At 31.0% G+C, this 24783-nt stretch overlaps 2 protein-coding genes across 8 annotated transcripts in view; one reads left to right on the top strand and one right to left on the bottom strand.

The window, feature by feature from the left end:
* Positions 1-2881, top strand: part of shi (dynamin-1 shibire) — a 34506-nt gene extending 31625 nt beyond the window's left edge. For all 6 annotated transcript variants that reach the window (XM_018536933.1, XM_018536932.1, XM_018536934.1 and 3 more), the window contains one exon: positions 2160-2881. In XM_018536933.1, coding sequence (XP_018392435.1) covers positions 2160-2223 — 64 coding nt within the window. In that variant the 3' untranslated portion in view covers positions 2224-2881. The remainder of the gene's footprint in view (positions 1-2159) is intronic.
* Positions 2882-11063: 8182 nt separating this feature from the next.
* LOC108771593 (1-Acylglycerol-3-phosphate O-acyltransferase 2) lies at positions 11064-19877 on the bottom strand. Of its 2 annotated transcripts, XR_001940650.1 has the most exons (6): positions 19701-19877; positions 17187-17320; positions 16856-17037; positions 15629-15794; positions 11706-11807; positions 11267-11313 (listed from the first exon to the last, which is right to left on the bottom strand). XR_001940650.1 is itself a non-coding variant. In XM_018536915.1 (5 exons), exons 1-5 carry the CDS (start codon positions 19829-19831, stop codon positions 11156-11158), a joined length of 771 nt encoding a protein of 256 aa, XP_018392417.1. In that variant the 5' UTR covers positions 19832-19877; the 3' UTR covers positions 11064-11155. The 2 variants fall into 2 exon arrangements, 1 of the variants encoding a protein (XP_018392417.1); XM_018536915.1 differs by lacking the exon at positions 11706-11807 and having other exon boundaries at positions 11064-11313.
* Between the last annotated feature and the right edge of the window lie 4906 nt (positions 19878-24783).

Genomic DNA, 24783 nt, shown 5'->3' with positions numbered 1-24783 from the left:
GAGAGGAAGCGTACTTTTACGTTTTTCTGAAATAAAGTGATTTCAAGAAGTCTTTATGAGCTGACAGTGTCAAAACTAGCGAATTTAGAAGGTTGGTGCCATTGAGACTTTTGATCAGCACCTCAAGTATACTTTTGCACATATTATTTCAATTTTGACGGCGGCCATATGATTAGTGCGTGGTCCTTTATAGGAGAAAGGCAGAAATATAAACAAACAAAAGTTTTCATCTGAAAACGAAATTATTACTATTGTTTTCATGTATGATTTTAGCGATGATAATAGCTTTAAAGACAATGCAAGAACGAAGCAAGTACATTTTGACTTTTTTGCGATTTTCTTCAAAACCAAGCAAAAACGAACATATCTTTACAGAACTTTTTTCTTAGTTTATCGACCCCCTACACAACTGAAGTTTTGACATTTAAATTCCAGACACCCTGTATAAAAATTTTGCAATCTGTACTTACGAAATTGTAGTCCACAGGCTAATAGTTTATATGAACAAAGAATGTGAAATTCTTAGAATTACATTTTGACATTTAAAATTTTGTACGACAATTTATGCGTATGTATATAAAATGGTATTGATGTAGTAGTATGTAGTGATGTATCAGTAACACTTAAGTCGTATGTGTACAAGTTCTATCGTCGATAAAGCAGACTCTTAAAAGTCAAGAGTATACACAGGTCTAATAATTAATTGTAAAATTCTCGCATACAGGCAAAATAGATTAAACTGAGAAGAAAAATCCTGTAACAGTTATTAATTGATGAAAATTATTATCAAATTCGCCCAATCTACCGCAAATGCAAGCGCCCAGCAAGATAAAACTGCCCAGAGAGACACACGTTCTTGATTGTTAGGCATGTTATTTACAAGCGGCAATGATATTAACGTGCTTAGTGTCGTGCAAAAACGTGCATCTCGCTGGGCGCTTGTATTTGGCAATAGGTCGGGGCGAATTTGAGAATTTTCATCAATTAATAACTCGTTAATTAATAAGAAAAATGCAAAATGTTAGAGGACTCTTTCTTCTCAGTTTAATCTATTCTATCTATACGAGAATTTTACAATTATTATAATTATGAGATACCCTGTGTATATATAGTGCGTGCGTGAGTGCGCGTGCGTATGTAAAAATAATGGTCCAAATTATAATTATTTAGATTTCTAATTATGATTGGCATAATCTTTCTAAAAAATTTTAATATATTTGGAAATTACATATTGAAAAGAGTCTCATCTAACATTAAAATTGTTTTTTTTTTTATAATAAAAATAGAGATAGATTATTGTTTATTAAATTTATTTAATAAATTAAAATTGATTATATGTTTTTAAAGTAAATTAAATTCTAACCTTTGTCTTCTTTCAAATTTAGCGCCACTATTGGAAAAATACGAAACGTATTACACATCTCTATTTATTTTAATCAATTCGTTGTATAAGCTAATAATAATGCGAATAAACGTCGTTTCACTATACTTATTTCTGCATGTATCTTACACTAATGCTTTTGAGCATGCTATGTGAATTTTTTGTTTTCCTTTTTAGTCCAAATTGTTGTTTTACGCTATTAATATTTAAGTTCATATTTCTATATTTATCTTATTCTTTCATTTATATTTTACAGTATATTTATAATATATATTTTTTTTAAATTAAATTGATTGTGATTCTATACAATTTCAGTAGTTTGCTGCTTCAATAAAATGTTTGCCTAAGATAAAAAAAAATAATTATTTTTAGTATTTTGGTTATTAATTAAACTATTAAACGATATCTTAAATTTTAATCATCTAGTACTGAATAATCTACATTATATTATTTATATTATTTTTATATCTCAAATGTTATAATTTATTGTATAATAGTATATATTATACATCTTTCCGGATATATTGTGTCTTCCTTTCTTCTTTTTTTTTCTATCTCTCTTAGTCCTGTCAAAACTAGCTAAAAATATTGAAGTTTTAATATACCTAAAACTAAAGAGAAAAGAAAACAATTTTTCTGAACATTGAATTTCTCATGCTTGCTTGTTTATGTACCAATATCGCGTCTCTTTTGTTCAATGACCGATCTCCCTGTACATCGTGTTTTTATTTTGTGTTTCATAAACAGATCCAACAATCAATATCTGTCTATGTTGTAGGCGTCCCGTACCTAATATTCCCCCCCGAATTCCTGACAGACCATATTCTGGCCGACTAAATTGAGCTAGTCCGACACAGCAATGGTATATGAGACAGCAGCCTGTGCTACACATGTGATGCAACAATCCGAGACAGCATCAGGAAAGGTCTCGTGGATGACGAAACGACGGAGAATAAGATGTGTCGTAAGGCAAGGTTAACGAAAGAAATCCTTAATTACTCGATGAGAACACAAAGATCTCTTAAAGTGATCATCCTATATTACTTTCTGATCTCAACGGCCTCGATGTCGAAGATTGTCGAAGATTTGCCGAAAGAGACAGGAATCACGTGGAGTAATTATAATTGCAAAAAGGAACTATTTGTGCAGAGAGAAGGAGTAAGGCTGTGTTAAGCGAATACTGGAGGAGAAAGAGGAACCAAGAAACGAAAGGCAGACGTAAAAAGATTTCTTGTCTGTTTCTTGTGATCGAAATAGCCAGAAAGACTCCATCAGTCACTTCTTTAACCGCTTCTTTCTCTGGTGTATACTTCGTTTTCTATCTTTATTTATGTATAGCTAGATCTGCATTATATTACGGTGTAGTTTTAAGTATTAATACTGCGCTCGACATGCGCCAGATGTGTTTTTAAAAGGATCATTTCGTGTGAAACGACAAATAGAGATCTTACAACAAGAAGGGCAATTCAGATGCATTTCTCGTTTCTATTCAGTTTAAAAAGCCACTTAAAATAATGATTATCAGTATTATAAGACTACTAAATACTTTCTCAAGTGTACAAGTTTAGTCTTTCGAGAAATGTTGGAGTCGCAGTATTGTCGTATAACTTAATTTTAATTAACAATCTGTAACCGTGAAATTGCAAATGAATATAATAATTTTAAAACATCATCGGTTACTTTAAATACTCCTTTCTATCACTCTTCTGCTTTTATGTAATATCTGAAATACATCGTATCCTTCTTGTTGTAAGTTCCGTGGTGTAAGTGTTGTAGGAGCGATTTTTTTCATATACACAAGATGAATATGGGCAACTCAATTACCTCGATTATAGAAGAACTAATTAAAACAGAAAGACTAATGCCTAAATTCTAAACAGAATCGTAAGACTCGTAACATATTCTCGTAAGATTTATAGGAATTTTAAAGTGCTTATACTTTTATACAATGTCTTTACAGTCAACTTCTTACTATAAGATTTATAAGAAATCGTAGATATTTACTAACAATCTTTTATCTTACGATACATACGCATAAAATTAAAATACTAGTCATAAGTTCTTACAAGTTTTATAAGAACAAATTACGTGTCTTGCGATTTTGCTTAGAATTGACTCAAGTCATATTTGGTGAAGGAGAAGCGGAGAGCTTGTGACTGGATACACTATCAGCATTCCAGAAAAATTTTACAGTTATAAAAAATTATACGGAAATATAAATTATTGTTTGTGATCAATGCATTGTTATCGTAATGAAATAGATCTGCTTGTCCAATCATATCAAGATCTTTCATTAGGTACAATAACGATGCTATCTTTAAGGATCTCTAGGAATTCCGTAATGAACAACGAAACGTAAACGGTAGGGCTATTGTACTGACTAGAGACATGTCACAATTGTCCGGAACCGATTTGATTCCTTGAGATAAGGGAGACTAGGGCTAAATGGACACCTTTTTTTCAATTGAAATTTTTGATAACAAAATAAACGATTTTAGTCAAAAGATTATTACCGTTGTATAGGGTGATTATAAAACTACAAAATAGAGAGCAATATAAAGTTCTGATGTTTACTTATACTTCCGTTTTATCGATATACACAAAGAATAATGTAATCTCGGAAAATGAAATCTTAATAATGCTAGGGCTAAGTGGACACCTAATATTTTCGATACAATATGAAACAAAAACACGTCATTATGGTACAAGCAAATTACATTCAAATTATGATATTCAACAAATTATGAGTGGTGATTGTGGCGCAGGTCGTAACATAATTTCCTGTGTCAGAGATCACAGCATTCAAATTCATCTAAAACGTCAAATTTTATTTGATCGCCACCTCTCGGAATGCAATGACAAACTCCGAGAGTACCTTTGCTATAGCCGTTCAGATTAAATATCGGCATTAAATATTGTAATGCCTGGTCCACAACCTTGCTTTAATCATTAGGCTTTAAGCTATAAACACTAAAAAGTAAGCTATAAAACTTGACATGTTAAATTGAATAGTTCACAATATCGACATAATCTTTAAGATCAGTATCTATGAAGCAACGAGATTATATGCAACATAGCAGCATTTAAACATAAATATGAGATCAATAATATACATAATATAATATAATATTGGGTTTGCTTTGACATATTTGACGACATTTCGTCATCAATTCTGTCAATTTTACTTTCCATGTTGTAAAATACTGTAGATGTCATCACTCGCGATACACTGACATTTAAAATCTCGACATTACGTGTTGCAACCGTTATTTCTGATCTATCATTAATTGATGCACATATCCAGGACTGATTTAGCGTTAAAAAATGGGAATTGCCGATTTCGTTACAGCTTATGTTTTACGGATTAAAGTAAGTTTAAGGACGGATATGACGTCACCTAGCGCTCAAATTTTAACGCTTACGTCCACTTAAAATAAGGTTGTGGACCGAGCATTAATCCCATATATCAGAATGGAAAAGGATTGGAAGAGACGAATATCTAGGAGTGGATGAAATAAGGCTGATATAGATAGATGACGACAAAACTCACTATACGATGTTCATGTACCAGTGGAATCACTTTATTCGTCTCTTTTTTTTTTTTCGTTGGTATTTTTCAACAGCCAATTCTGTAATGTGCTTCTAGGTACTTTTTAAATGTTTTCGTCGTCGTAGCAATTTTTATATAATTCTTTTTGACAGTTAGCACATTTTTAGACATCCTATCTTTATCGACAGTCTAACAACACGACACTTAAAACTAATTAAACTTCGTTGGTAAAGAAGACATATGTGATACCATCTATATAACATAAATCGAGATACGTCAAGATATACGTTTTTGCCACTCAAAATTCAAATGCCAGCTTAGCCTCGGTCTCCCCCATGTGTTTTGTTAAACACAAAAATCTAAGAGACGTATTTTTTATATTAGATCTACAACTTATTTCTCGGCCATTTTTATCAAGTTTTAATGTAAAATTATAAAAGAACGAATATTAAACCTAATCAAATTAATCCCCTTCCACACATTTTCGCCATCTTTCAGGCAACTGTCGGATTTGGTTTCGGAAAAAAAGTAGTTATTTTGAGTCGATGAATTAATTCTATGGTAATTGAAATTGCCATCACAAAATCTTTGGAATCATTTTTTATATGTACTGTACGATACAGAGTTTTTACCTAAAGTCGAGCAAATCATTTCTCGAGTTTTCGCGGCATTTTTTTTGTAATTATTACGAAAAGGTTAAACCTCACTGAGATAATCTTGACATATGTTGTTTTTTTTTTCAAAGGAGTGTTTCACCTTTTAAATATGAGTTAGCGCACTACAAAAAAAATACATATCTCTTATATTTATGTGTTTAACAACGTATTTCAAGGAGAATTAAATCCAAACAGTTATGACATATCCCTTGTGGTATGTAAAAGATATAAAAGATGAAGGTATTGATATTAATTTCGATCGTGTAGAATTTTTTATTGACGCAATTATTTTTACGTATCTTTTTATAATTATTTTTGCATCGTAATATTAATAACTGCGATGATTTCGATATTGGAAAACGCATCACAATTATTTTATAAATGAAATTAAAATAACATAAACTGTAAACGAAGTAACGAAAATTGTACATATAGAATTTACAAATATAGTATTATGCGTAAATGTGTTAGAAATAAATTTTTGTATTACCAAACATTATTACGCTAATAGCCAGTCTTATAATACGTTTACACCGACTGATAACGAATGTGTATAGGACATATAATGAATCAAATAAATGAATATTTAATACAAAAAAGTTTTATTATTGTGGAAAATGTGCTCTATTTCTACTATAATATATCTTATAAGTGATATAATATTATTTATCCGTACATTTTACAATATTATTGTATATTTTTTATAATTATTTTATTACATATTACTTTGATAGGTTTGTTGTATTATATTTTATAACTTATTGTAATATAAATGGAGATACATGATTCTATTAGTGATGGACGTAGATATACAGTATGATCCTCTTATCTCAAATTTTCTTATAATTTCGTAATGTGTATTTTTATTTGTAGAGAATATATTCCGAGAAAGAAAATTGTCGCTCAAATCCCGTTTTTTCGAGTGCATATTATGTAAATACGAGTATATGGATTTAAAACATGATTGAAACTATTAATAATGAAACTATTAAGTTCTCTCCCTATATTTGTATCGGGCAGTGGACCACTTGCTTCTTTCAAATACTCTCAATGCTACGCTCCAAACGCTATGCTTGGATTGAACAATTTGACCCTCCAATCTCCTTAAGTGATTGTAATTTATGTTAATAAAAACATTATGCAATAAAAACCATTATTTTTATTCCGTCAATAAAACGATTATTTTAAAAAAGGATTAAGGATTTTTTTAATGATATATATTGTTTAAATATGTTTGATGAAGTTTATTTTTACAGTAATATCAAAAAGATTATGTAAAAGTGTTTATATATGTGTATAATATTATATATTTGGTAATACATTTTCAAAACTAATATTATAAAGTTCGTATTTTTAAATAAATATTGTATAATTGGAACTGTTTAAATATTCAAATGATGACTTTTTTATGCGACTACAGTTTATTTAGTCGCGGTGCGTTGCCGCGAATACACGCGAATACGACTATACATACAATTAATATATATGTATATTTAGCACGCTGGATGTTCCAGCGCCATGACATTAAGTATGTTAGCCATTGGAACTATGGAAGTGTCAGGAGGCTGCTTTTAACGCACTCTGTGTATAAATATATGTGTGTGTATATATATTAAATATGTATATGTGGCCGTGTTCGTATATTATCAGTATATTATCACTATCAGTATAGTATAGTATACGAGAATAGCTCGAAAAGTTCTCGGCCTAACACACAGAGATGGCATCGGGAGTATCAAATGGCTATGATTTTTCTTAAGTTTGATCTTTCAGAGGACCTCCGAAAAAGTTTCAGACAGATGCGGTTAGTAGTTTGTTGCGTCGAGTATAAAAAAGCTTTCAGTGGGATGGTTGCCATGTTTGCTAACGGTCGATCAGAAACGCATTCGAATGAATGTATTTCTCAAGAGTGTTTGAACATGTTTAAACGCAATCCAACCAACTTTCTACGACAATTCATCATTGTGGATGAAACATGGATTTACCACTACATGCCAGAGACGAAACAACAATCTAAACAATGGATGGAAGCGGATGGAAGTGTTCGAAAGAGAGCGAAAACTGTCTCATCAGCTGGAAAGGTGATGGCGACTGTTTCTTGGAATTCGTATGGGATGGTGTTCATAGACTATTTAGAAAAAGGCACAACTATCAACGGAGAGTATTATGCAGTTTAGCTGGAGCAATTAAACGATGTCAAAATCATGTTTTCTTTGTCAGGTCAAGAACTTTTCGAACTATATCTACGGGTATGTAACGATAGATTTTCAGTCAATTAGCAGTAATATACAAATATAGACTAAGAATACAAGAATGTCTCATTGTAACATTTACACCAATGTATCTTGAAATGTACAAAAAATACAAAAAGAATAATTGAAGCAGAAGTTGTACTAAGATTTGAAGGGAGATATAAAAAGATATCATTAGTTTGACCTTAAGTGGCATTAATATCAGGCATTAAGGCACTATAGATTTTTTTTAATGGAACTCTTATTTACATGTTCGTTCACCTTATTACATGTTCGTAGCTTAAGAACTTTTTAAAACACTAATAAAATTATTCTTGAGGTTTTCGCAGATATTATCTTCACAAAGATGTGTGGGTTATCGTCGTATTTTTGTCCATTGCCAACTAATATCAGTGCGCTCTTCGCCCTGATGAAGTAAACAGCAAGGTTCACAAAACGTTGACATTAGCAATGAAAAAAATATAACGATAACCCACAAACCTTCTGGTATCTTGGACTCTACGTAATAAAATTATTTTTTATTAAGAAATTTTCAAGTTATAAAACTTGAAAGTTACAGCACCGTGAATAAACTTTTCTGTAAATAAATTTTTACCGTAAAAATGAAAATAACAGGAACGACCTCCTTTTATCTTAACAAATATTATTAAGGCTATGGCTTTAAATAATATTCAAGAAATCGAGAGATTTAAGCCTTGGTTGAATTCCTTGGATAATCAGGAGATGTGTGGTAGCGTTTATAATCATAGCGCTAGGGTAAGTGCAGCGACACTACCGTGTACTTTACGCGAGATCGCAAGTTTTGGTAACTTGAATCTCAATGACAATTAAATCGCTCGTGTTGTATTATATACACTTAATCGATAGCTTACGCCCCGATTATACAGGGTGGTCTAATTAAATCGAACATTTTGGATATTTCGCCTATTTTTGATGATACAAAAAAATGTCTCAAACGAAAATGGAACGGTTTTAAGGGGGACGTATTTTGATCATGTTTTTTTTCCAAGTGGAGACACCAAAAAGATATGAAGGTCACCTCCACTTTTTTAAATAGAATTATGTGATTTTTTTAGATAACATGATTTCTCTAATTATTTTGCATATAAAAATATTAAGGTAGAGCCAAAAAATCATTAAATCAATAATATATTTACGAGATATTTTATATTTTATTCTAACAAAAAATTTATTTAAGGAGATGTTCAAAATGATGTCGGATTTTTTAATACATTTTTGGAGACAATATTTAAATGATTCTCTTTACCATTTCTATCATTTCTGAATTTATACTTGCACATGTAGCTAAAATGTGCTCTTTCATGTTATCCTGTGTAGTTGGTACATCGTTGTAAACAATGTTTTTTAAGGTTTATACTTGACACACACAATACTTGAATGGACATTGATAACGTAATTTTGTGATAATGTTTTGAAAAATTAAATAACTATTACTCTGGTTGGAAAAGAAAATGTTTTTGAATGAATTGCGATATAAAACTTTCATATAAAAAGAATTAAAGCCATTTGGATCTTAATAGGAAGATCTTTCAACAGAAATATAAAAATATACATATATACTTTGGTTTCATTGTATAAAAATTAAAGATTATATAACTTAGATTATATTCTTTACAATATAATTTGATATGATTGGTAAGAGATTTAATTTGGCGCCAGTTATTGATATCAAATCTTTTGTACGAATGATACATAAAATTTTATGGAATTTAATACCACATAGTTGTTGGTACCATATAAAATCTTATACGAATGATATATGTATATCAATAGAGTTAAGTAAATAAAAAGATAGCACCACATAGGTTTTACTTTTTAATTTGATAGAATTAAACTTGGTTAGTTAAGACTATAACATTTGAATTACAATTTTTTATTTCATTTGATACAATAATTTTTTTCGAGGAATGATTTTTGACAAAGAGAGAATTAAAGCTAGCATTACTTGGGTTGAAATAAGACCTTCAATAAAAGTATTTTTGAGAAAAATTAAAACTACTATTATTTAGATTAGACACTTAGGTTTTATTCGAGAAACACGTGTATTCTTATTAGCATATCTAGCGCCTTATTTACCTTTTTCAAAAAGATAAATTTGTACTGATATCACGCATTATGTAATTGTAAATATTGTATTTTCCTATAAACATATCATCTATACATTTTTTACAACATTTGCAATATGCTTTTAGTATATTGTATATACAGTGCGTTGTTGATTCTATCTAATTCTGTCAAGTCAGGCTGAAAAAATTCGGCAGCCAATCGCACGCCACACAATGGCATTCATAATACTAACGCTATTGGCACTGTACATCGCGTAGTTTAGGCAGTTTGCTTGAGAAATAAAACGATACGACAGATTATATTATGAACTCGTGCGCGCGCGTAAAGTCTTCTTTTTTATTTTTTTACTCTTTTTTTTTTTTACAACATGAGTCTCTTTTTTTTTCTAGTAGTGTACGAAAACTGCCAACATAGCGACGCTATTAAGTACATTTTCAAACTCTTATTTTTTAACACTATAAACTTTCAAATCTTATACTATATATAAATCAATATAATCAATATAAATCATTATAATATAATTATAAATCAATATAAATCAAATCTTAAAATATAACTCTAAAAATTCTCAATGAAGAACAATTTTATTATAAGAGTGTTTTAAAAAGCTCATGAGGTAATTAGCTATGAGAATATGCAATGAATTTAAAAAATTCAAAATATGATCTTGATCTGATCTTGGCAATGTCACCTAATATCAAATTAATGATAGTTTCATGCATAATCGCATATTACGAAAGAGGATGTAGTTATTCTCAGAGATTTTTATTATTTATATGTCCTTTGAATCTTACAAATTTTGTTTAAAATATTTTTCTGTATCTTTTTTGTACATTTCGAGATACTTCAATGTAAATGTTAAAATAGGACAATGTATTGTGTATATTTGTGAAGATCTTACTGAATTAAAGAAGCTTTCTAAGCTGATACATACATTGTGTATGTTATGATAAATCCAGATAGAACACATAAGTCATAAAGATACCCTAAGGAAATTCATTTATAAGTGACAAATGAAATAATGAGACATCATTATGACTTTGTGTTCTTTCTAGGCAGAAACTACATATGTTTATGACAATTATAATAGTAACACAATAAAGTCAATCACATGTGCAATCTTTGCGAATTTGCAATCTGCAGATTAATCAGTCACGAGTTCTTCTATTCATTAGAATTTAAGTCACGATTTAGTTACGCTAATTGTTTTTTGTTACTCCTATCATTCTCATTGTAAACTGCGTATCTGTTCCTCGAGACATTCCGTCGATGATTCCACGAAAGTTTTATTCATAACTTCATACGCCTGCTTCATGAGGTTAGGAAGATCGTCTTTGCTCATACCCGCGGTAAGGATAGGCGGTAGAACAGTAATATAACTACTTCCTGCGAAATAACAGATCTCTTTTTAATTATATTAGATCAGTGTAAAAGTTCGTGCTCGATTTATTATTCAAAATTAATAATAAATCGAGCACGAACTTTTACACTGATCTAATACACATAATAACGTATTATACATAAAAATATAATTTCATACATATAAGAAAAAATCTCATTCAGTAGATATTATAAAAAATTGTAACAGGGTTAATTCTATTCAATATTTAAGAGGATGCTGGAGTGTCCTGTTTTATCATTAATTTTTTGAAGACTCATTTCTCTTAATTGTATTTATCGATTGAAAAGTCCTTTTCCACAACTAAAAGTATCGACAATAACACAATTCGCCAGCTACAATTTAATATGAAAAAAAAACGAGAAATTTGAAGACTTACAGTTTTGTTATCGGCTTCTGCAATTTACTCGTCACAATATATGCTGCATATAAGAGTTTCAGACCTTGCACGTTCATAAGTAGTTGGCGAATTGCAGAAAACCTATGTTTATAGAAATGAGGTAAGGGCTTTAAAATAAGAGAAAAGAGTCATGGAAAATTTCGTTTGTATACTACAAGTGAGCAATGAAACTGAGCAGGAATTGTGTCTAACAGGATAGATGCTCGATCTTGCAAGAGATGGCATTGCAATATGTTAGATAAGGACAAATGAATGCGCTTGAGTAAGACAATGATATACAATGTAATATAAAAAATGAATGAAAGATGTGTCACTATTATTAAATTCGGAATTAAAAAAGTCTGTACTATCGTCCTCGATCTTAAGCCGTCAGTCCAGCATCCCCTTAAGGAGATGTTGGAGCGATGAAATTGAGGGAACATTGCAGTTGAATAAAAATCTCCGAATTTACTGAACGGAATCAAAAATTCTTTTACAGGATTGAAGTAGACGCAAAATTGAATAATACTGAGCTGGATTTTATACTAAAATTAAAAACTTGCATTTTTTCCAACTCGTAGAGCTGTCAGTAATGTTGTACACTATTATCAAATTTGATATTTAAAAAAGTCTGTATTATTGACCTCGATCAAGTTCGGCCGTTGCTCTAGCATCCCCTTAAGAGAGTGAAATACCCTCTTGAAAAACATCGATTTTATATTTCTGAAAATTAATACAATCAAAAGGTAAACGACAAATAAAAGTTTTATGGTTCTTAATGTATTGTACTTAATAACAATTTACTCGGATAATGCTTTTAATTTACTTATGTCCGTTTCTACCAATGTGGTTTAATTTTAATCTTGGTTTAACTAACTCTTCATCTTTTTCTAGTTCTAAGAATTAAGAAAAGTAAATTGAACCGAAATTAAAATTAATTTATATTGGTAGAAACGAGCATTAGAGTTTCTGAAAATGTATAGTATGCGCGAGAGTTACCGATCACTCTGTTTTCCGTCTAACTGAAAATGGCGCAAGCGAGACGCCGGTATTAGAAAGAATCAAGGGAGAGTGGAACGAATTGTACTCTCTTTTTTTATTGACTTCCAACATTTACTTCCGTAAATGTACATATGTGTGTATGTATGTACATGTTACGATATACAGGGTGTTTGAGAAGTAATAAAAAATTCTGTCGCATAGGGATAGAATCGACTAAACTGAGAAGGAAAGTCTTCTACGATTTTACAATTTTCGCAATAATTAACGAGAAATTAATTTATAATAATATTCAAATTTGCCCGGCCCATCGCCAAATGCAAGCGCGCGGCTGGATACAACCGCCTAGACAATGTCCATTGCCGCTTGTTATAAACGTGCCTAGCGACGTGAACGCGCGCGGCGCGCCTCGCTGGGCGGTCCAGCTATAGGCGGTACCAGCCTACATGGTGCAATGATTCTATTACAGAGAGAATCAAGGTATCTACTTATATTGTAGAATAAAGTGGAATATATTGAGTGTATTAAAAAAAAAATGAAGTAAATATAATTTTGATTATTGTTGTAAACAAAAATGTATCAATACCTTATGCATATGTCATAAAACTTGATATAAATAAATGATTTTTCACACAGAGACAATTAAAATTATTTTGTCTTATAAATTACTTATATGTAATTTTGTTATTAAATGGGAGGTTATACAGCAGAAAATTGCCATAATACGAAGAAGAGAGTGAAAATGAGCAGTTTTCCTATTGACAGTCAGAAGAGAAGTTTGCGGTCGTGGTTCCGGACCTATTAATATATATTTCGAAAAATGTGATATCTAAAATAAATGTTTTGAATATGCACTAATTGTGATACTAGGGGTGCATTCCATATTCACTCACATACTGTAAGCATTATTTTATCCTTATTGTCTATCAAATATGAAACAAGGACATGACGCTTATAGCTATAAACGTAAAAACCAAACGCGCTGTAATAATAGTTGAAAAAAAATATTACTTTAGTTTCATTATTGCGCAAATTTTCTATATTATTAAAATTTATTTTATATTGTTACGCTCGCGTGACCGTTTTGCAAGTCCGTATAATATATTGTATTCTCTTACCTTTTGTTTTTAAAGATGTGTGTGCAAACTATTCGAATACGAATAATTCGATTCGTATGTGGTATTCGAATAGTTCGCACATATATCTATTTTCGTATCTGTTACAAAACTCATAATTTTATTTCTGTTATTAATATGTTAGATATCTTGTGTGTGCACGCACGCACGCACGTATGCACTCACACACGCACACATCATGATGTGCAAACTCCGAAAGAGCAACGTTCTCGTGGTGCACAACGGATAATGCGAATGCCGACGGTATTTAACCAAAATCTTGCGAAAAAATAGAGTACTTTGGAATCTAATAACTCAGCTCCTAGGCAAGCTAAAACAATTTTCTTTATACCATTTTAAAGAGAATGTTCTCGGCTTCAAAACTGATGTGGTGACAATTTTCGTCTTGTCGTTGTTTTTTGCCCGTGGGAGGTTGCAATATCATGACATTTTCAGGATTCTAACACTCTCTGCTTTACTCCCATTAACCTGGACCTCCTACCATCGAAAATCAAAGGACTGGGTCAAAAATTTAGTGCTTTTTAATTGCTAATTAGTTGCTCAAGAATTAATTTAATTACTACAGTCGTTTAGTAGGAATAAAAAAATAAAAGGAGGAGTCCAGATTAATATAAAGCTGGACTTCCCTATAATAAAAAAAATAGACACAATGACGCTACAATGAAATCAACAACATCAGATTTAATTGCTTTTTATTTGCTCCAAGATAACATCAACAGAATGTTGAATTTTAATATTTATTTTGAATTTTAATATTTTAGCGAAAAATCAATACTTGCGATCGCGTTGCAGGAACTTATAAGCGGGCCGTGTCGTGCTACAAGTTCCTGCGAAACGATAATTATTTGGTCGCATGATATTGGTACCAAAATAATGCTTCATAAACGTACTATCAAGTCGTAACAAAACTCGATTTAGTTACTAGCTGCAAAGTATAAAAAATAATGTATTTATCAAGAGGACATTCCAATGACCTTGATAAACACGTTGTTTTTCATACTTTTGCAGCGAGCAATTAAATCGACTTTGATATTTTTTGATAGTACACATTGTTTCAGAATTACATATGTAGGCATCAATATGATGCAACCTCGTATGTATATATGTATATTACACTATTATATTATATATTTTTATATCATAAAATTAAAATACATTAAATTCTCCTATATATCCTATATATTCATTTATAATACAATAACATTGCATTCAAAAAGTGTTATTTAATCATTCCATCAGGAAAGTAGATAATACATAAATTGTATAATTTATTTCTTAATCACAAATCTATATTTATATATTATATAATATATAATAAAAAGCAAACATAGCAAAAAATAGTTATGCAGCAAATACGAATGGGACGCACGAATAGCGATGTAATGTACAATATTATATATACCTTATTATTTCTAAAAAAATGCGTCTTCGCATTATAACTGATCATACATGGTTGTATTTGTTGTTAAATGTACTATAAGTTTTGTTAAAAGACAAAATTTTTGTTTTTTTGTTAACAAAAATTGAGGGGATAGGATTTAAAAAAAAAATTGAAAAATATGAGTGAAAACTGTTATAAAGTTAAAAAAAAAACCATAAAACTTTTATTTATATCCTTTACTCTTTTGATGGCTCAGAAATATAAAAATCGACTTTTTTCAAGAGGGTGTTTCACCTCCTTAACGGCCGTATAGACATATAAAAAGTATGTATTACTTGTAAGTAACACGGCAGTTATAGTAATTAGTTACTTCCTTTCCTTGATTAATATATAATCCTTATATTTACCTGAATAAAATCTTTTTAATTTGCCATCCAGGAAGTAATACTTTGACACAATAACGGGTTGAATCGGCATTTGAGATTCAATCGCGACATGGAAAGCACCTTTCTTGAAAGGAAGCAATGAATTACCTGAATGGCGGTGTCCCTCGGGAAATAGAAGAAGTCTCCGCTGAAAGAATTAAATGGATCGAAACTTCTATAAAAAATATTAACTTCTATAGAAGATATTGAGGTAATTCTGGAGAAGACGCCACACTTAAGCCTTTCTTGAATATAATTTTCTTAATATTATTAAATTAATCTACGAAAAAATATTATTTATATTCTACAAATAACACACTCTGACTAATTTAAATTATGTAGATTTTGCATCAGTTCTGCTAAAGTGATGTTGACTTGCTTATATAATATGCAGTGAGGATTATAATATAGACTGAAGATGACTCAAATGGAAGTCGAAACGTATCAATTACTTTTGGATGATTAAATAAAGGATTTTTTAACAACTTCGTCTTACATTACCTACGTATCAACAACCACGTTAGAACTCTCATATGCCCTCGGATCATTAGGAATTTATTGTTTTTTTTTATTCTACAAATCCTTTATAAAAATTAACGAAAATTTTAACTTATAAAATTATTTTCATGACGGTATCAAGTAAAAAAAATTGTGTTTTGTATTTATTTTTCCTTCAAGTGTAAGAGAAATATACAACTCCAACTTTCACGCATATAAGAATATTATAAATTATAATGTATATATTAGCCACGTGACTGCTAAGAAACACTGATTAAAATATCATTTCTTTGATTTTATAGTAGTAAGCATTTTGAAGAACAAAAATCTTAACTATAATATTATCATACTAAATATTATAAAGATATTTTATGACCTACCTTTTCGTATTTTGTTAAATATTGTTCAATGTCAATTGGCAATATTGACATAGATTTTTTGATTGTCATTGCTTACTACATCTACGCAGTTAGAATGGCGAATATATGCTCTATGACAAAAATATTAATAAAGTGGCATCTTTCTCCGAATTACCTTATTTAAAATTCACACTATTTTAAATAATTTCTTCTGTCAATATACTTTCTAATATTATTTTAATATGTTTAAATATACTTTTCAATGTTTAATATATTCTAATATGCTTTTAATGTTATTTTAAATTTCTACGCTTCTGTCAATGATATAAAGAATATTACGTAAAGTCATCACCTTCGCTAGACGAATCGATTCCGCTGTAGCATTAATAATTTGGCATGATTCTCCTACATTTTTTCTATCAATGAACAATGTTCCCCAAAGCCAACATGCGAGACCAAATGGTCCAAGATACAAAATCTCCTTCTTCGAAATAACGGTGCAATTGTCCATCGCCAACCATAGTTCACCTAAAACTGTATAGTCAATTTTGTTTTATACGTATTTCTATCATTCCTAATAGTAAGATATTCTACCTTTTTATTTGCTCATTATTTTAATGAATTTGTTCACAGCACTATTTAATTTAATAAACTCATAATATAATTTCAATAATTGAAGTTACCACAAAGATCTAATGAACTCTGATGGTTAATGAGCACGATACAGCCCGAATCTTTGACAATATTCTCCTTGCCACGAAAGCGGAAATTCATTCCAATGATCTTCGCTACTGTTACTACGCATCTGGCTGGTACTCTGAAAGATTTTATTTATATTTAAATAAAGTTTTTGAAAAGAGTTAGTGCATTTTAAACGATTTGGGGAGCACGCAGGAATCATTTACCTTTTTTTCTCACTCAATAAAATTGTAGTTAAAATTGTCCTGGTATTCAGCAAATATCTTTTTTTTTTACATTTTGTACTAAAGAAAGCAACGATTGATATCATCACTTTCTTGAATCATGTCTTCGATTTTCTTTATTTTTATAAAAATCAATAATTATTATATTAAAGTCGTGACTTTTATTTTGCAATATAGAATAAATAAGATTTTTTTATTGAAGGCTATTATTGTAGAGCGTTTATAAAGTGGAATACTACAAGTATATATTGCATTATATGACCTAAAAACTTTAGATCTTATTAATTGTAATAGTTTTACTACTGCGACTTTATTACCTTTAAAGTCATAGGTAATTATATGATTTATATGTTACTTAAACCCTCATTCTTTCTCATCGGGGCTTAGGGCTTGCAATAGCGGAGTTACTCAGGCTATATACCTATATTTATTTACATACGTAGGTTGCTCTGAAAGTTTCCGCAAGATGACATTAGACGTCGTGTCATATCAAAACTGTTTATATGCTAACTTTATTTCATCTTTTAATGACACTTTGCCTTTGACGCATCAGCAAATATTTATTCGTTCAGTCGTGAGATATATTCAAAGTTGACACTTTCGAAAGAAAATAAATTTATCACGAGAATATTTTCGCGCGATGATTTTCTACGACTTTGAGAAGTCGCTAACTCCGCTACAATGTGTCGAGGGTCTTCGTTCGGCATTTGGCGATGAAGCACCATCTCAAAGGACTGTTTATGAGTGGTACACAAACTTCAAGCGCGATCGAGTAGAACTCAGTTACGAATCCCGTGAAGATCGTTCTGTCACGGCGATCATTCCAGAGAACGTCGATGTTGTACATACGTAACTTATTGCAGGAAGATTATCGCACTTATAGAGAAATAAAAACATCCCTAGGTATTGGTATAACACAAATCAAAACAATCTTACATCTTGGCGTCAAAAAACTGTGTGCTCGTTAGATACCGCACAATTTAACGGAAGCCCAAAAAAGAAACGCGTACAAAGAAATGCTCAAAAATATTATATGATCATGGTGGTCGGTCCAGAGCAGTGTATCAGACATTGTCACAGAATCATGGATTTATTGCTATGAACTGGAAAGCAAGCGACACTCGAGTGTGTTCTTAGATGAGCCGCATTCAAAAGTGAAGCGCGGCAGAAGTGTTGGGAAGAAAACGATTGTATCGTTCTTTAGGAAAACCAGTCTTGTCTGTCGCGTTTGAAAATCGTCGTACGATTAATGCTGAGTGGTACGCAACAATTTGCCTGCCGATAGTACTTGAAAAAAAATTCTTTAAAGTCGGCCAAGATCGTGCATCATTTTACATCAAGACAATGCAACGTTTTTGGCCATTACCAAATGTACACATGTAAAATTGATGACTCATTCGCCTTGTAGACCCGATCTGGAGGCACTTTATAACTTTCTGTTTCCATACATCAAAGATAAAATGTGTGGTTTGAAGTTGTGCGGCGGTGGAAACGTTCGAAAATATAATGTATGCGAGGTTCCTCCAGAAAGATGGACAAAATGCTTCGACGATTGGTTTTATCGAATAAAAAAAATGTATCCATTGTAATGAAGAGTATTTTGAGAAACAATAAAGCTAATTTCAGACATTAATTATACGTTTGTACACGATTTTACGAAAACTTTCTGAGCAACCTACGTACTTACACTTATTTACATTTGTACATTTATTTACATTATTAGATACATTTTACATATAGAGTGTTCCATTTTAAATAATGCATTAAGATTTCTCGAAAACTATGGTAGATACGGAAAAATATTTCAAACAAAAGTTGTATGGTTCGGAGAAGGACATAAAAAGGTACCATTGATTTGACCTTGCATGGCGTCGTTAAGGGGGGTCAGGTCGAAGTCGGTTTTTTTTTAATAAAACATATTTTTAATTCCAAAATCTAATAGTTGAAAAACAAGAGCTTTTTCTCTCATTCTCTCATGTATTCAAAATAAATATCTGCGAGAAGAGCGTCTCTATTAAATAAAAAAATAGAATAAAAGTAAAGAGAAATTCGCAGATATGGTTCAAGAAAGTGATAAAATTAACCGTTGCTTTTTTTCTATACAAAATGTGAAAAAAAATGTTCTTGAATACCAAGACAATTTTAACTACGATTTTCGAATTTAGTAAGTAAAATTAAGAAAGAAAAAAGGTGAATTCAATGATCCCTGAATGCTCCCCCAAATCGCTTCAAATATGTATATAATAATCCATAAATCAATGTACGGAAACTTACAACGCATTTTTCCAACTACCAATTCGGAATAGCATAAACGGTATCCATAATCCCGCAGCTAACGCACTTGCTACTATAAAGAAGATAAATTTCGCTCGATATCTCACACTCTCGCTCAAGGCACATATCATGACAAAGAGAAATAGCAGCACAATGCCAATCGTTGAGTAAATGCCTTATTGTTCGGATCATTGAAGATGGCTCAAATAGAAGCCGAAACGTCTGATTTATTTTTATAAGTATATTTTAATAAATAATTTTAATTCGCACGAACAACCGCAGTTTTTGACTCTCATTAGCCTGTTTTATTTATTGTTATTGACATTCTCGAGAGTTCTATTTTTGATTTAAATTCTATTTTTTTTCTTGTGTAAGGGAAAGCTGAGAATTAATTTCTAATGATTTTTAATTAAATAATAGTGCAGCCACAATAGAAGGAATAAGGAATTAGAAATAAGGAATATGAATATTCATGAATATTTAACCTATCAGAAATCATGTATATATCAGAAATCGTGTATCTATAATTTCTGATAGATTGAATTCCATTATTCCTTATTCCTTTTATTATAGCTGCATCTTAAGTTATACATATATACGCTATATCTACATGTGGTGGTGGTGATTGTGTGTGTATATATATGTGTGTGTGTGTGTGTGTGTGTGTGTGTGTGTGTGTTTTGCAATAGAAAGAATCGTTATAGTTAGAAGCCGAGGTCTACCGTAGTCTAAAGGCTTAAAACGCTCGAACGCAAGAGATTTGGGTTTGACTCTCAGCCGAGATATTTTTCGCAATGAGAATTAATTATTCATACATTTTAATATGTTATTCAACATTATTAAGATCGATTTAAGAGGATCAAAAATTGTTAAATTGTTAGTCAATTTAATTCGTAATATTATTGCAGTAGTTTAGTAAAGATTGCATTTCAAGTCTGAAAATAATTCGGCGCGCAATCAAAAACACACACGTATTTATATAGAAATATAAACCCAAGTTCTAGCTTGACCGTTACATCATGTTCTCATCGGAATCCATCCATCCACACACGCACACGCACACGCACACGCACGCACATTTGGTTTAATATTATATTAACATTATGTAAAATGCTATATTTAAACAATTATTTATTAAAATTTACTACATTTTTTCTCAGTATATTAATCGGTTTATTGTTTCGCAAGAAAGGTAAAAAAAAATAAGCGCTTTGTGATATAATAAATAATGATGTTATGTTTTCACAATGATAGCGTTAACAAATTGTTTTTTTTTTGCGCATGTAGATAGTTAAAGTTCATTGAGAGCAGATCTCTCAAAGCGTTTACTACGAATTTTGTTGGACAAAATTTGATATAAGATTTACGATGCTTTGACAGAATACAAACAGAAATATCAGCGGAATTTGCTAGCAAAGTAAGACAACAAAAGGAATTCAAACAAATCGAATGAGATTGTACTTCCAATATATAAATAGTATAGATGCTAACACTTGCGTCACTTTTATGTATTTCAAAAGTTATATATTATATTATAAATGATTGCAATAGAAAATACAGATTTGCAACTATTGTAAAATTCTTTGATATAATTGGTCTTATCCTTAGTTTCTTACTGGATCTAAGTGTATAAATATAAATCAATTATATTAACCTAACAGCACCTCCAGGGACGTATGTATGTTTTTTGAAACCTCCTTAGGGCATCCCCAGGACGTATTCCGGATAAAGTGTGTTATTAGAGAAATTTTACAATAATTGCAAATCTGCTTCTCTGCTGAACGCAGTTAATTACATTTATATTAGGTGTTGAACTTAATTCCTACCGTTTTTTCGTCTCCAAAATTGATTTGTTTCGAAGGGAAGAGATGAACGAATTAATCAAAGTAATATCCTTTATTTTCTATTATTTTTTCCCATCTCTCCGGCAACAAGGTAATCCCACGACGGTAGAACACAATGTCTTTCGAAGCGATTCATTCATCCATCCATTTTTGGACTTCTTCGTAACTGGAGTGTATGTCCGTAAGTGCGTGTTGCATCGATCGGAAGAGATGGTAATTCGACGGTGCCAAGTCTGGAGAGTACGCTGGATGCGGGAGGATTTCCCATTCAAGTTATAAAAGTGCTTCACGCTTTTCGCAACATACGGTCGAGTGTCATCATGCAACAAAATGACTTTGCGTCGATTGTTGGCTACGGATGATCTTTTTTACATTAATTCGTCACTCAATCGGCATAATTGCTGTTGGTAGCGATCAGCTGTAACGATTTCATTTGGAGTTCGTAAGCACACCCTCCTGGTCCCACCAAATGCAGAGCAAGGTCTTATGTCCGTGAATATTCCTTTTCGGCGTTGAAGCGCATGGTTGGCCGGGGTCCACCCATGATTTTTTCCGCTTGGAATTATCAAAATAAATTCATTTTTCATCGCCAGTCACGATGCGCCACAAAAAACTCTTATTCTTTTGCCTGGCAAGCAAAGAAGTCGCAATAGACAAACAATTCAAAATGCCATTTTTTGACAACTCATGTGGTAGTCATATCCCTTCCTTATGAATCTTTCCCATGGCATGCAAGCGTTTTGAGACGGCCTTTGGAGTAACATTTAACGCTTTCGACGACTCTAAAAGCGTTTGAGCTGGATTTTCATCAAGCAATTCTTGCAGCTCGACATTTTCAAATTTTTTCGGCTGTCCTGGACATTCTTTGTCTCTCACATCAAAATCACCGTTTCGGAAGCGTTCAAACCAAACTCTACATGTTCTTTCCGATGGAGTTTCATCACCATACACTTCGGATAATAAGCGATGCGCTTCAGCTGCGGTTTTCTTGAAGTCGAACTAGAGAGAGAGAGAGAGTGAAGAAGCACATGTCGGAAAAACAGCTTATCGCGATTCATTTTCAATCGATTGGAAAATCTCTTTGGCGTCGAGAAATTTAACCTGTCAGAATCATTTTTAGTAATGTCTAAACTACAAAAGACATACGACTTCATCGTCGAAACTCGCCAGCGTTGGAGCCAACACTATCTAGCAGAGCGAGCGGCAGGAATTAAGTTCAACACCTAATATATTTATGTTTCAAAGTTGATACATTAGAAGTAACCATTTGGACTAATATGTTTTGTTAGAGATTTAACGTAATTTTTATTGGAAATCATAGGGATTTCCAACATATAGATATTGAACATACATGTTGAGATTTCACGTTCAGTGCATTTAAGATTATTCAGCAAACAATTGCAAAAACTATTGTGTTCTGCAATGTTTAAATTTAAAATTATTATCAGTCATTGTGCATGAATCTAAAAATCTAGAATTTGTACTATTCGCGCCGCATAATAAAATACTATATTACAACGTATTTATATATGATTTTTTGCCATAACTGAACCAATAATAGTGTAATTTTATAAATTAATTATTATAGATACGTCTTACAGTTGCATTATTACAATTGTAATTTTTACAAACAATATTATTTTTTCATTCATCTGGTCTTTTTCTTGTTTCTTATATAACTTAACTTTTTATATATATACTGAGAATCTCATTTGGTCAAATAAACTAAAAGTTTTAAGTTTAACAGTTTGGATATGCGCAATCTTTTGAATAATTCATTTAAAACAATTTGATTGTGGTAACCTTTTATTTATATTATCAGAAATCAGTGAAATGTTATAACAATCAAATTATTTACTTCAAATGAATTATTTTATTTCCTTAACCAAGGATTTGTTCGCCCATACTCAAACAAGTAATTATACAACAAGAGTTAATTCAACTAAGTGGAATTCTTAGTATAGCATAATTTAGAAACATGAATTTAAAAAAAATGAGATTTATAAAGTTTTTATACTTTCATATTTCTAATTATAATCGTTAAAAACGAGGTCAAGATAGGAATTAATTTTATTGACGCGAAACTATCATCTTGGATCACCCGATCGTGACCGACCAAAGGTCAGAATTCTTTTTGATTGTTGTTCAAGTCCTTTACTTTTTCAGCTGATAAACGAGTTTATTTGTTAAAGGTTAAACGATTTTATTCAATAAATTCAGGCTTGATAAATGTAGAAGATAATATTTTAAGATTATAGGTCTATTTTCTGTGACTGAACTAGTGTACACTTTTAGAACTGAAAGTGAGATAGATATATATTTGATATTTGTCGAAAGCGAGAAAGAGAGTTCTAGTTCAATCTAGTGCAGAAACAGAAAACAGATATCGTGAGATATTATCTAACTTGCTCGATTGTTTTACATTCTTCTCATAATAGCGTGATGCGACTTGATCGTATTTTTTTTTAGATTATTGCATCGAGGAAAAGAAAATAGAAGAAAGATATATAATAATGTATTCAATAGAAAAAGCAGCTTTGTAGTCAATTTTTCATATAACAATCTCGCGACAAAAATCTTACTTTTTAAATTGCCATGTGCAAAATGTGTGTGCAGAGTATGATTTATATCGTAAAAAAGCATACGCGTTGGAATGAGTATTATAGCCCGATCGAAATTTAAGAAGTATAGTCCGATCGAAATTCTATACATAATTGAGGTAAGTAGTTAGGTACATTCTCGGGGATAACATACGAATAAAGTTAATATCGATAAGCATCGATAACATTACACGCGAATTGATATTGATAGAAAAAATATCTAAGCATACATATGTTTCCTATATTGCATCTCATACATTACTATTACAATATAAATAAAAAAGTAAGATTTTGATGAATTAAAATATAAAAAACATTTTTATAGGAGCTATGAATTTCGATAAAATAATGAATACGATAATTATGTAATGTTATAACAAATGCTACGATTACTTGTTTTCCATTATTATAAAATATAATGTATGTTGGTGAATAAAAATTGAAAAAATCTTTAATGAGCGCACAATACTAACTAATGGGATGTACACTCTAGGATTTCTGAGATCCTAGCAAAATTTTGAAACATTATTAGTAGAATTAGTAAATACGGGAATCATGTTTTTCGCAAATTAAGATAATTTTAAACTATTTCTAAGTGAATACAAGTAATTTTCATTTTCGATCGATTAAAAAAAATTA

This window comes from Cyphomyrmex costatus, unplaced genomic scaffold, assembly GCF_001594065.2.
Source record: "Cyphomyrmex costatus isolate MS0001 unplaced genomic scaffold, Ccosl1.0 scaffold162, whole genome shotgun sequence".
Classification (NCBI taxonomy): Eukaryota; Metazoa; Arthropoda; class Insecta; order Hymenoptera; family Formicidae; genus Cyphomyrmex; species Cyphomyrmex costatus.
The sequence above is the reverse complement of the archived record's forward strand: the minus strand, read 5'-3'. Positions and strand labels throughout refer to the sequence as shown.

What these genes read in the sequence shown, in the direction of transcription:
- LOC108771593 (XM_018536915.1), bottom strand. Translation starts at nt 19,831, where the DNA reads ATGATATGTGCCTTGAGCGAGAGTGTGAGATATCGAGCGAAATTTATC. An exon ending in GGTAGTTGGAAAAATGCGTT is followed by an intron (nt 17,321 to 19,700) that starts GTAAGTTTCCGT and finishes AAAATCTTTCAG; the next exon opens with AGTACCAGCCAGATGCGTAG. An exon ending in GAGTTCATTAGATCTTTGTG is followed by an intron (nt 17,038 to 17,186) that starts GTAACTTCAATT and finishes TTGACTATACAG; the next exon opens with TTTTAGGTGAACTATGGTTG.